Source organism: Sinocyclocheilus rhinocerous, unplaced genomic scaffold (assembly GCF_001515625.1).
Source record: "Sinocyclocheilus rhinocerous isolate Xijiao unplaced genomic scaffold, SAMN03320098_v1.1 scaffold85, whole genome shotgun sequence".
NCBI lineage: Eukaryota > Metazoa > Chordata > Actinopteri > Cypriniformes > Cyprinidae > Sinocyclocheilus > Sinocyclocheilus rhinocerous.
Window position 1 is genome coordinate 953240 of NW_015649998.1, and position 12411 is coordinate 965650.

Below are 12411 nucleotides of genomic sequence, written 5' to 3' on the forward strand. Positions count from 1 at the left end.
GTTTTTTTTTTTTTTAATCCGGTTATCACATGCTCGCAATATGTAAACATAAACTCTATGAAAATAACTTTTGAACTAGTTGATGAATGAACTGCTGTATATGCGTTTTTAAAAAACACCCTCTATGATTGTAGAAGAGCTCTATTTTCCGTAAAATCTTTAGACAGAGTGTTTGAGGTGGTTTACAACTTAAAGAAGTTACGCACCAGTCTGCTTATAACATGGCGATTGTTTACTTCCCATTTACAGTCTGTAGATGGCAGCATTGTCAAGTGATAAACCTAGCAATGTGCTATGAAGGTCTACATTACCGTTCGCAGATTTTGGGTTTGGATTACTCGGCAAGGATGGACGCATTAAAATTTATCAAGAGTGACAGTAAAAACTTTTAGATTGCTACAGAAGATTTCTGTTACAAGTAAATGCTGTTCTCTTGAACTTTTTATTCATCAAATGATCCTTGAAAAATGTATCATGGTATTAAGCAGCACAACTGTTTTCAAACATGTTTATTTGAACACCTAATCAGTATATTACAAGGATTTCTGAAGGATCATGTGACTTGGAGTAATGACTGCTAAAATACAGTTTTGCCATCACAAAATAATTACATTTTAAAATATGTTCAAAAATTATTTTAAATTCGAATAATGTACTCTTTCTAATGGTGAGCCCCGGTGAGCATAAGAGACTCTTCTTTTCAACATTAAAAATCTTATACAAATGTCTTACCAAATATGTTTTTCTAATCATTGCTGACATTTTATCAACAAAATGTTATACATGCTGTTCACAGAGTGAGTTAAAGTTGTTTTATACTGTATATATGTATGTGTGTGTGATGTGATATCTATATATATAGATATATACTGTACACTGTGTGTGTGTGTGTGTGTGTGTGTGTGTGTAGATAGATGACCATGGACATAGTTGAATTTGTAGAAGAACACCTAGTAGAATAGAATAGAATATAGTATGATCATTAAATGATTGTCAAATCATCCTGCTGTTTTATGCAATATCTGGCCATTGTGCCAAAACAGTTCTATCATCACAGCACTATTACCAAAACAAACATGATTTTCATTTATCGCCTCCTTATGAGTGATTGATTTTTCTCTTCATATCACCACAACTGGGGGCGTGTGGACATGTGTGCTCAGTGCTCTTTAATATCATGTTTGTGGTTGGCAGATGTGTTTGGGTTTAGTTCCTGCCATATGTACATACATACCGATCCCACAGTGTCTGCTGCTGTATAATTTTGAGGTCTTTGTGTGTGTGTGTGTGTGTGTGTGTGTGTGTGTGGGTGTGTACTTATATATGTAGTTGGGGAAAATGGGTTCACACTCCTTTAAAGAGAGGAACTTCAAGAAGAAACACCACTGTGTTGTCTGCAGACAAGCTCTTGACAGCCATGGCATGTACTGCAGAGGTAAAACATACATTTGTTTTTACTATAATGACTTTATATTGACTTCTGTTGTTTTTGTACTTAGCTAATATTTAGCTGATATTTCCTCTTATATTTATTAAGCCATTTCCTCATGGTCACTATTAACTGCTCCACAAATTATAGGTGATTTCAGGTTTTACTGTCCTTGTGGGACTTTTGGTCCCCACATAGGCAAAACCTGACCCCCACATGCACATAATGTACAATAATATTTATTAATGTAATACACATTTTTTTCCCTTGCAGAATGTAAAACTGCAGTTCATAAGAAATGCGAGGAAAAGGTAAGATTCTTTCTCTTACAGCTGAAATGCTGTTACAACTCTATGGCTCTTATGAAGTACAGTGGATATGGCTAAACTTTGGCTAAACAGTGATAACTTGATTTGGCTTTAACCAATAAGGAAATGGCAGAAGAATATGCATTCTCATTGTCAGTGACTGTATGGGTCTTTGTAGCGACGTGTTTTTCTTAGTGGCTTCTGGTCTTGTGATGTGTGTCACTCACAAATATAGTACAAATAGGTCTAATTCAGATGAGTTATGAACTCTGGTTATCTTTGGTATTAATAGAAATTGCAATCAGTCACTGAATGCCAACAGTGCATCACACGGATATACACCAGTGTATCCGCACGCTACACACCACAGCTGTTCCTCTCTTTCTCTCCTTCTCTTTCTTATTATTTCTCCTGCTCACTTTCTTTCTCTTTTACTTTTTCTTATCACAGTAAAAAATAAATATTATTATTAAAAATAAATAAATAAAACTAAGGCAACAGTTTCATCTTATGTTTTGAGTTTAGTTAATTTACTCCTTATTTTAAGTAAATGCCTTGCCTGAACCTAAAATGTCAAGTGTCAAAACAATGCAACCATAATTATTCATACCCCAGTGCATGCTCGAAGAAAGATTAATGGTATTAGAGTAAAAAGAACCATTGAAATTCACTATACTAGTTGGTTTGGCTTAAAACATAGAATATGATACTAGTAACACTTTACAAAAAGGTTCCAGTTGTTATCATGAACGATGAAAATTACTTCAAAAGCATATATTAATCTTAGTTTGTATTAATTTCAACATTTACTAATATATTATTAAAATTGATTGTTGCATTTGTTAATATTCAATGGACTTGAGCTAGCATGAACTATGAGAATGTTAACAAAATTCATTAATACAGTAACAAATTCTTTGCGCATTGTTAGGTAATGCATTAACTGTGGGACCTTTATCCAGTTCAAGTAATGCATATATTATGAACTAACAATGAAAAAGTACAATAATCAAGTAAATATTTTGACATTTTTAAGCATCATTTACTTAGTCCATGCCCTGGTTTTAGAGCGAGACAGAGAGAGAGAGAGAGGAAGAGTTGGGTGGGAGCAAGAGAGTGAGAGGATCAGAAAGAGAGAGAGAGAGAGAGAGAAAGAAAGAGAGGAGAGCACTTGTATGTGTATGCTATAGGAACTCTAGAAAACTGGACTCATCTGAGAAAGGTACAGACACTTTTCCTTTTTTTTAAAAGGGCATCAAAGAGGTAATTCATTTTGCTTTTGGGAAATGTAAAGTATACTTGGTGTACTTTTCATTCAGATTGTAGAATCAGTTTGTGTTTGTAGTGAGATAATCTGTTTGGCACAAAGAGAAATCCAGTAAAAGAGAGAATCAGCAATATATAGAATGAAAGTAGAGATAAGAGTGTAAGACACACAGACACATGACAGAGATAAAATCAGATGGTAGTTAAGGTTTATAATATATAAACATTTATCTTTATGTTTGTTTAGTGATTGTGTGTAAGCGTTTGATTGTGTCTGTTTCACTTGCAATTACTTGTTACCTGCTAAAACTAAAGGATGTAGTTAATGAACCCCAGTGTGTTTCCTCATCCCTCATAAAGGATTTGTTTTGTCTGCACTGTAATATGATTTTATCATTATGTTATATCAACCTGTTAGTTTCAACTTCCAACAGCTGGATTTTCCAGCAGGGCAATCCAAAGTAAGAGATCAAATAATGAACAAAATTGTTTCTACTTAAATTTAAGGCAGCAATGCAGTGAATATTCGTGACTTACATGGTGAAAAGTACTCCTACAAACAGACTCATGATCAGAGGCACAGGCCAGCTGATCATCTGAAATAGAGTAGTGGAAATAGTTCATAAAGCCAGCAGGCATTTCATCCGTCCTGGATGGAGAGATCAGCTGCTTTTGTTTCTCTTTATACACGTGTCTCTTTCCACCCTCTGTCCACATCAGACTCCCTGTCTGTCAGTCTATCAGAATATCCCCCATCACACTTATACTCACCCTCAAATATGCAAAATGATGGTCTATTTAGGTTTTCCAATGACAGATTCTCAAATGCTTTGGTTTGATTTACACCTCTTGAATATATGGTTTCATCCACAACTGTACATTTAATTGCACATACTAACAAACTGGTATTGAAGCCATATGCAAAGCCATTTGTGTTAGAGTCTGTAAGTTAAAATGTTATGTCTAAACTAATTACTGAGAAGGAAGCAAAGTGAACGTGTGCAAATATGTGCGCACACACACTCACAGACGGTGTTAAACAGTACCAGATGTCCCCTGGTGTGATAATAACCTAATGAGGACATAGAGGATGTCTTAAAATGGAGAGTCACCCAGTGGCCCCAAAGTATGCTAGCTGCGTGTGTGTATGTTTACGAGGCTGGTATGTGTCTCTTATATGGTCTCTGATGTCTAAACCTTCCAAATCATGCATCAAAGACTTGGTTACCATGTGTCTAATACACACATTTCTCTGTCTGTCTTTCGTCCAGGTCTCTGTCCCTTGTGAAGTTATCTCAGATCCAGTGAGTATTACCCCAAGTTGCTTTTTAACATATATCTTAAAGGTCATTAACATCGCATCTGTTTTACATTTACATGAATGAATTTAGCAGAATTGACATTGAGCGATCTAGCTGAGACTTCTTATGAGAACTGATTATACACAAAATCCCCTGCACTGTAAAATTCAGAAGCAACTAGATTTAGGACATTTTTGAGTTTATTCAATTTATGGATAATTGAATTTATTTTTTAATGTAATTTTTCTACATTTATTAGTTCAACCTTTAAAATGCTGTTCATATGACAAAATGGAAATGTAACTTATGTTTGGGGTCTCAGAGACCCCAGGTATAAAACATGATTTTCACATGATTTTCTGATTAATATACACACTATTACTGTTGGTTATTTCCTTTCAGTTTCTTATACTGTATATATGTTTTACCATGTATTTTTACTGAGGTCAAATGGACTTAAAGCAAAAAACAATGTAATTCTATTAGATAATAGTGATATTTTTGAAAAGGGCATGCCTGCTTCAGTAACCTTCTGTCATTTCTTTCTGCTGGGATATCAGAGGAACATATTAAAACAATTTGTAGTGAAATACGAGGTTAATTTTCAAGTGACCATTATTTTTACAAAGGCATAATTTGAGCAAACCATAAAAAGAGCCATTATTTTCAGAATAGGAAGGTTAAAGGAAAGTGTGTTTGATGTATCGCCATTTAAAAGAAATGTCTGTACCATGTCTGCCTGCTTTTTATTCACATTCTTTTAACTCTGCTCTTTCCTAGCCCCCATTTCAAAACCAGATGACCATTCCTCCCAGGTAAGAGCAAATTTCATGAAGCTAACAGCAACATTTGTTATGAATTCAAGAAAAAGCCTGTCATCTGTCATCACTCACATTCATGTTGTATGAAAATCATTATTTTTAGGGTGCACTGCTTCTTTTGTTTGTATTTGAGTGTGACTTTCTTGAGTTTTTTGTGTGTTTCACAGTAGAGACAGAATGCAGACTGTTATGGAGAAGTTGATGGGCAGTCATTATGACTTCGACCTGACCTACATAACTGAGCGTATCATCTCTGTCCTCTACCTGTCTGACCTGGAAGAACAGCGTTACAGCGCTAACCTTAAGGAAGTGGTGGCCATGTTGAAATCTAAACATCAGGACAAGTTCTTGGTGAGTTGTATTTCTGTTTCATCATTGTTGAGTTTTAAAGCCACGTGAATTATCACTCTTATGTCTCTTTTACTTCTTAGCTTATAAATCTGTCTGAGAAACGGCATGACATCCTCAAGCTAAATCCAAAGGTATCTTTTTGCTGTTTTATAAAAAAAAAAGCGGCTTTGTATGTATTATTCCATTAACTAGATTTGCATATATCTTCATTTAAAAGTCAGTCTATGGCTGGCTTGTTCTGATGTATGCCTTTGTTTCTGTATTTCTGGGATGACCCCCTCCCCTGCCTCAGGTTGAGGAGTTTGGATGGCCTGATCTACATGCCCCGTCCCTTGATAAAATATGTGCTGTGTGCAAAACCATGGAGAACTGGCTGAACTCTGACCCCCAGAATGTGGTTGTACTGCACTGCAAGGTTGAGATCAGAAGTTATTTGATATTTAATATATAAGAGCTAAAAGTGTCTAAATGTCATCAGTCTTATTAAAGTAATAGATCATCCAAAAATGAGATTATGTCACCATTTACGTACTCTAAAGTCATTCCAAACTCAAATTACTGCCTTTCTAATGGAAAAGTTTAGACTAATGTACTCTCTTTTCCATGCAGTTACAATGAATTGGCACTGAAACTACAGAAAGCACTATAAAAGTATCATAAAAGAAGTCCATACAACTCTCAATCCTTCCCTCTAGTGGGCTGTTAAACTCTGTGACCAGATAACAGTCAGCGAGTTGAACTTAAAGGGGTCATATGATGCGATTTCATTTTTTCCTTTCTCTTTAGAGTGTTACAAGCTCTTGGTGCATAAAGAAGATCTGTAAAGTTGCAAAGACTAAAGTCTCAAATCCAAAGAGATATTCTTTATAAAAGTTAAGAGTTAGCCACACCTACCTAAAACGGCTCGTTCGAACACGCCCCCACATACCTACCTCACTATGTGGGAAGATTTGCATAAAGCCGCCCAAATGTTCACGCAAAGAGAAACAATAATGTACAGTATGTGGAAAATAATGTGTTTTTTTAACTTTAAACCGCATAAACACATTTCATTACACCAAATACACAAAATAATGTTCTTTTTAGCAGCATCATATGACCCCTTTAACCAAGTCAGTCTGGTCCAACATAGATTTGTAAATGATGACAGAATTTACATTTTATAAAATTTTTGTGTCATAGAAAGCATGACCCAATGTTAGTATTAGTTGTAGTAGTTGTATATATTTTTTCTTCTCTGTCTGTTTTCCTTTTTCTCTACCTGTCACTTTCTCAGGGCAACAAAGGAAAAACAGGTGTGATTGTGGCAGCTTACATGCATTATAGCAAGATATCAGCTGGGTATTTACACACACACACATACTCAAACACATTAACCAGTTATTCAATGGGTACACCATCATTTTTTTTTTTTTGAAAGAAATTAAGTTTTAATCAGCAAAGACTTATTAAATTTAGATTTGTGTTTCGAATAAGTGCTGTTCTTTTCAGCTTTTCTATCACAGAAATAAATGACATTTTAAAATATAAATTAATTAGAAAGATTTAATTTGCAATATTATTGCATAATATTACTGCACTTTTGATTAAAAAAATGCAGCCTTGGTGAACATAGGAGACTTCTTTCAAAATCATTCAAACTCTTATGCAGTGCCTTCGGGAGCATTTTATTGTAATTACACTTGACTTTTTCTGTATGTATGTGTGCAGGGCAGATCAGGTTCTCTCGACAGTTGCTATGAGGAAATTTTGTGAGGATAAAATCTCTTCCTCTCTCCAGCCATCTCAGAACAGGTATGACCAACCTTTATTTCTGTTTGTTCCAGAATAACGTGTTCTAGTTTGGTCATGATGTTCTCTCTGTCATTGCAGGTATATATATTATTTTGCCGGTCTCCTCTCGGGTGCAATAAAGATGAACAGCTCCCCTCTGTTCCTGCATCAAATTCATATTCCAGCTTTGCTCAACTACCAGTCAGCAGGAGGTACACAACCTGTTCAATCATAATCAGGCCTTATTTTGTATTTTCTGATCTGATTTTGAGGAGAACACAACAAAAATATGTATGAATATTTTAAATTAAAATGTGTTCAAGAGATAGTTGAAGCAAAAATTTACTCACCTGTATGTCTTTCTTCAGTCATACAGTAAATGATGACAGAATTTTCATTTTTGGGTAAACTATCCCTTTCATTTAGTTTCCCCATATTATCCATTGCATTTGGCAGGTTACTCTCCCTTTCTGAAGATCTATCAGTCGTTGCAGCTGGTCTATTCTTCAGGCAAATAGTAAGTGGGTCTATTTTGTCAGACTCATTAAGTTTGAGATGTTTTTCAGCGCTGTGGCATGGTGGTCACTGCGTGCGGTCTAAAATATATTGACCTCTGGAGCTCAACCCTGCAAAAATAAACATCTTGTTGGTTTAAGCTGCTCAAAGCTGGCTTAAGATGATCTTACGTTCTGGCTAAGATGGTGTAGTTAGTCTCTCAGCCATGCCATGCTGGTTTAACTGGTCAACAAGCTGGTCTCCCAGACTATCCAGCTGAAAAGTGTCCAAAGCCCCTCTAAATCCAGCCAAAAGTCCTGCCTAGCCAGCTCTGGCTCGCAGTGTGTCCAAATCACACTTCTCCTCTTGTCTTTTTATCATGTCATGTCCTCTCTTGACTGTTCTATAAAAAAAATGAAATTTCATACTTTTTTATTTGTTGCAGTGATATTCAGAGCCCTAAAAGTAAGATGCTGTGTGTGAATATTGAACCAGCTCTGCTGCTGAAGGGAGACATCCTGGTAAGAACACTCTTATACATTCTTGTTATATAAGATTTTCCTATAACCTGCTCGCTAGCCACTGCTTTGAAGGGAGAAACATTTTGAAATACATATTTAAAACCATCACCACATTATTAAATGACCATATTTAAAGTGATAGTTCACCCAAAAATGAAAATTCTATCATTATTCTCTCACCCTCATGTCATTCCAAACCCATAAGACTTTGGTTTGGTTAATCTGTGAAACAAATTTTTAATGAGGTCTGAGACGTTTATATCCCTCCATTAGAAGTCCAGGTAAGGTGAAGATCCAAAAAGGTCATAAAGGTGTCAAAGAAATGAATCCATATGAACTGAGAGGTTTATTCCAAGACTTGTGAAGAGATATGCTCACTTTATATGATGAACAGATTTAATTTAGGCTTTAATTCACATATAAACAAACATTCATAGAACAAATCATATATGGTAAACACAGAATCTCAAATGTGCTCATGTGTTCATCACACGCAAGAACTAACCTCATTGGTTCTCTTGCATGATGCCCACGCGTTTCAGCTTCGCGTTTACCATATGTGATGTGCTCTATGTATGTGTCAGTCACTGTTTAGATGTAAATAAAAGCCCAAATTAAACCTGTTTGTATCTCTTCACAAGAATATCATAAACACTTGGTGGGCCATTCACCACCTAGCAACCAATCAGAACACCCTCTCATCCGCATAGCAACATTTTACACTCAGAACGCCTTAGAAACCACATATCAATGTCCTAACAACCACCTTCAACACCCAAGCAATGTGTAGGTGAGGTGAGAGAAGCACCACATTTTCACTACAAAAGCACCATGTTTTCCTCAGTAAAACTGCTTCTTATTGTCTGTCCTTAGGTGAAGTGTTATCACCGTCTCTCAGATGTGTGTAAGAGAGAGTGTGTGTTCAGAGTCCAGTTTCACACCTGTAGTGTTCATGGGTCTCAGTTTGCTTTTGGCAAAGGAGAACTTGACCATGCTTGCACAGGTAAACACACAGGCACTGTTTGTTTGACTGCCCCCTTCAATGCCTCAACTGCTCAAAAGCAGAGGAATAAGGTGTGTTTTCTGTGTAATGATTCTTTTGATTCGCCTTTGTGTGTAGATGACCGTTTCCCTGCAGATGCCACAGTGGAGTTGCTGTTTTCTTCTGGCCCGCAAAGAAGAGGTACACATCTATCAACTGCACTATTTCTCCATCCCTCCCTCGATTAGCTCTATCTTAATGCTATATGTGTGTTTTATGTATTTTTAGGTGGAGAAGTACAGGGAAATGACCTGGGAGTATCTGTGGATTACGGCACTGCAGATCCTATTGTGCGTTGGGACTCGTATGAAAACTTTAACCTTCACCATGAGGATAGTGTTGAGGGTATGTGCACTCAGTCTAGCCCAAAACCTGTAGCATGTCAAGCTACAAGAACTTGAATTACAATCAAACTACCCTAAAAAATTGTTGGCTACAGTACAAGATAAGATAAGATAAGATACTATAAGATAATATAAGATAAGATTAACTTTATTGTCCCGAAGGAAATTTGGATTGAACACATACAATACTATATCTGCTGTTTTATACAAATAACATACTACTACGTACATATAATACATACAGCGACCCATCTCTGCCCTACCCACAATATACAGTGAACAACTAAACTGCACCCTACCTATTGTGCAACACACCTTTAATCATCATGTTCATATATAGTTGCACATACCAGATGGAGGGAAAAAGAAGAAAAAACAATTATATTTGTTGACCTCTAGCTAACTTATCATTTAATGCTTTAATGATAAGTCAACAATTATTATTTTTTTTTCTTCTTTCTCCCTTATTATATTATATTAATTAAAAAAAAAAAATCTTACCGACCCCAGACTTGTATATTTAAGTTATTTTAAGAGGAAAATGTCTTTAGAATGCAACACTACCAGATGATCGGCAATTATTAAATAAATACATTTAATTTAATAACACAACTAATAAAAACAATTGATACTGTAACTGGTTCAAAGACATGAACAAAAATATTAAACTAAAATGAATAAATTTATATATATGGAGTGTATAAAAAATGTCTCAGTGCTTTTTTTGTCTCGGATTGCAATTTCAATCAAATAAATTATTCTCTGAAAAAAAAAATTATATAATTTTTTTTTTCAGAGAATCATTTATTTGGTTGAAATTGCAATCCGAGACAAAAAACGCTGAGACATTTTTCATACATTCCATATTCATGTGACTGTAAATAATATGGTTTTTGTCTATGTATTCCCTTGTGATCTGTAGATATCTGTCACACACGTGGGCCTTTGGACGGTAGTCTGTATGCTCAAGTGAAGAAGCGTCGAGCACCAGGCTCCAGTCCCAGCGGATGCCCGACTTCCATCCAAACCTCCACACATTCACCCAGTCATTCCTCCTCTACTCCTCTCATTCATCTCTCCATCCAGCCTCTCTCGCTCAGCAAAGACACAATTTGCTCCTCAGCACCCCCCAAATCCCTCTCTCCACCTCTAAGAGAAAAAAGAGAGAAGGACGAAGACAGGGAAAGACACAGAGAAACCGCAATTCTTGACGATGGCGACTGCTCTCCTGTGAGACCAGATCGGCCCGTTCAGTCTTGTTATGCTCGCCCGTATTCCCATACTCATTCATTCTGTGATCCAGACCTGACCAGCCTGCATGCACTTGCACAAACGCTCCATCCCAAACACCACACACTTCCCTGCAGCCGCACTGCCCCACTGCCAGTCCGAGACTTGTGTGTAACCCAGCCTGATATTTTATGGGAGAGAGGGCGATGTCTGCACCATCCCTGCCCAGAAACCATCAGGCACATGTACTCATATCCCACTCAAGAAACCCACCTTTATTCGCCACTTTCCCACTCACAGTCCTCCTGTTCCCACACACTTCCTGTACAGGCACGTGCGTTCTACTCTGGGGAGGCATGTCCTGTGGTTCATTGCTCCGCCCTCCCTCAGGGCCACGCCCTCATCCCTCCTTCCCTAACCCCTAATCAGTCACTGGTCTCCAGTCCATACCGAGAATTACGTTACAGCACGACTCCGCCAACATCGTGCTCCTGCAGGGACTGTTCTCGTTTACGAGAGGACGTTGCCCTCCATTCTTTACGAGGCAGAGAATTAGAAGCTCTTCCTTGGTCTAGAGAGGCGGAGTTTGGGATTAGGAGGGAGGGGCCTATGCACTGGAGGGATGGAAGGGCGGCGTCTCATTGGGAGGGAGTTCAAGAGGCGGAATACTGGCGACGCAAACTAGCAGTGTCACCAGTAACGTCATCATACGGACATTGCCACGCTGTCCCAAAACAAGACCAACCTGTATATGTTTCAGACGCCCAAACTGAACATATTACACCACTCAGTCCATATCCCAGCCCCCAAAGCAGTGGCTACCACAGCCCTCATCCACCCTGTCCTTGCTCTCCACAACCGTTCAGAGAGAGTCCCGGATACGCCTCCATCAGTCATTCCCCAAACTCCTCCCCCATTGCTATCACTCCATCTCCAAAACGAGCCAATCACAACAATGCTTCAGCTGTAGAGAGTCAACATGGCATTAACGGTAATCACATTGACACAGTTTGTAGGCAAATTATAACAACCAATGCATTCCTAAAACAACTTTTTTTAACTAAATGTATATAATAGAAATATACATAGAAAAACCAAAAAAATAAACTTCTGTTCATCATCCTTAAGTCATCTAAACTAGTATTTTTTTTCTTATTATTTTGTGGAACACGAAAAAGGTACTTTGTAGAATGTACATGCTGCTCTATTCACAAAATTTGTTGGTGATTGATACTGTCAAGCTCTAAAAGGGGCAGAAATTTACCATAAATGTAACATAAATAGTCCATATTAGGGATGTAACGATTCACTCAACTCACGATTCAATTCGATTCACGATTTTGATTTCACGATTCGATTCGATTCACGGTTGTTGTTGTTGTTGTTGTTTTTTACAAAATGAGATTTAAGACAAATGATAAATTAAATGTGTCCTTTTATTATTGCTTAGACAAAATGCTGCACGTTTCTTTGTGAAATTGAAATATAACACTATAATAATATACTAATATAGAACTTGCATATTATTGC

General features: G+C 37.1%; 2 protein-coding genes across 4 annotated transcripts in view; both read left to right on the plus strand.

The window, feature by feature from the left end:
• Positions 1 to 12411, plus strand: part of tns2b (tensin 2b) — a 20479-nt gene that overhangs the window by 2508 nt on the left and 5560 nt on the right. For 2 of the 3 annotated variants that reach the window (XM_016515994.1, XM_016515996.1), the window contains exons 2-17: positions 1330 to 1435; positions 1703 to 1740; positions 4275 to 4307; positions 5085 to 5119; positions 5293 to 5476; positions 5557 to 5607; positions 5769 to 5891; positions 6753 to 6817; positions 7187 to 7270; positions 7349 to 7461; positions 7706 to 7766; positions 8190 to 8265; positions 9139 to 9268; positions 9386 to 9448; positions 9536 to 9652; positions 10574 to 11872. In XM_016515994.1, coding sequence (XP_016371480.1) covers positions 1330 to 1435; positions 1703 to 1740; positions 4275 to 4307; positions 5085 to 5119; positions 5293 to 5476; positions 5557 to 5607; positions 5769 to 5891; positions 6753 to 6817; positions 7187 to 7270; positions 7349 to 7461; positions 7706 to 7766; positions 8190 to 8265; positions 9139 to 9268; positions 9386 to 9448; positions 9536 to 9652; positions 10574 to 11872 — 2578 coding nt within the window. Of the gene's footprint in view, positions 1 to 1329; positions 1436 to 1702; positions 1741 to 2933; positions 2960 to 4274; positions 4308 to 5084; positions 5120 to 5292; positions 5477 to 5556; positions 5608 to 5768; positions 5892 to 6752; positions 6818 to 7186; positions 7271 to 7348; positions 7462 to 7705; positions 7767 to 8189; positions 8266 to 9138; positions 9269 to 9385; positions 9449 to 9535; positions 9653 to 10573; positions 11873 to 12411 lie in introns of those variants that run through there. The other variant, XM_016515997.1, reaches the window with a different exon arrangement.
• Positions 3193 to 12411, plus strand: part of vdrb (vitamin D receptor b) — a 44888-nt gene continuing 35669 nt past the window's right edge. The window contains exon 1 of the mRNA XM_016516000.1: positions 3193 to 3205. The gene's annotated coding sequence lies outside the window, so the exon portion shown is untranslated. The remainder of the gene's footprint in view (positions 3206 to 12411) is intronic.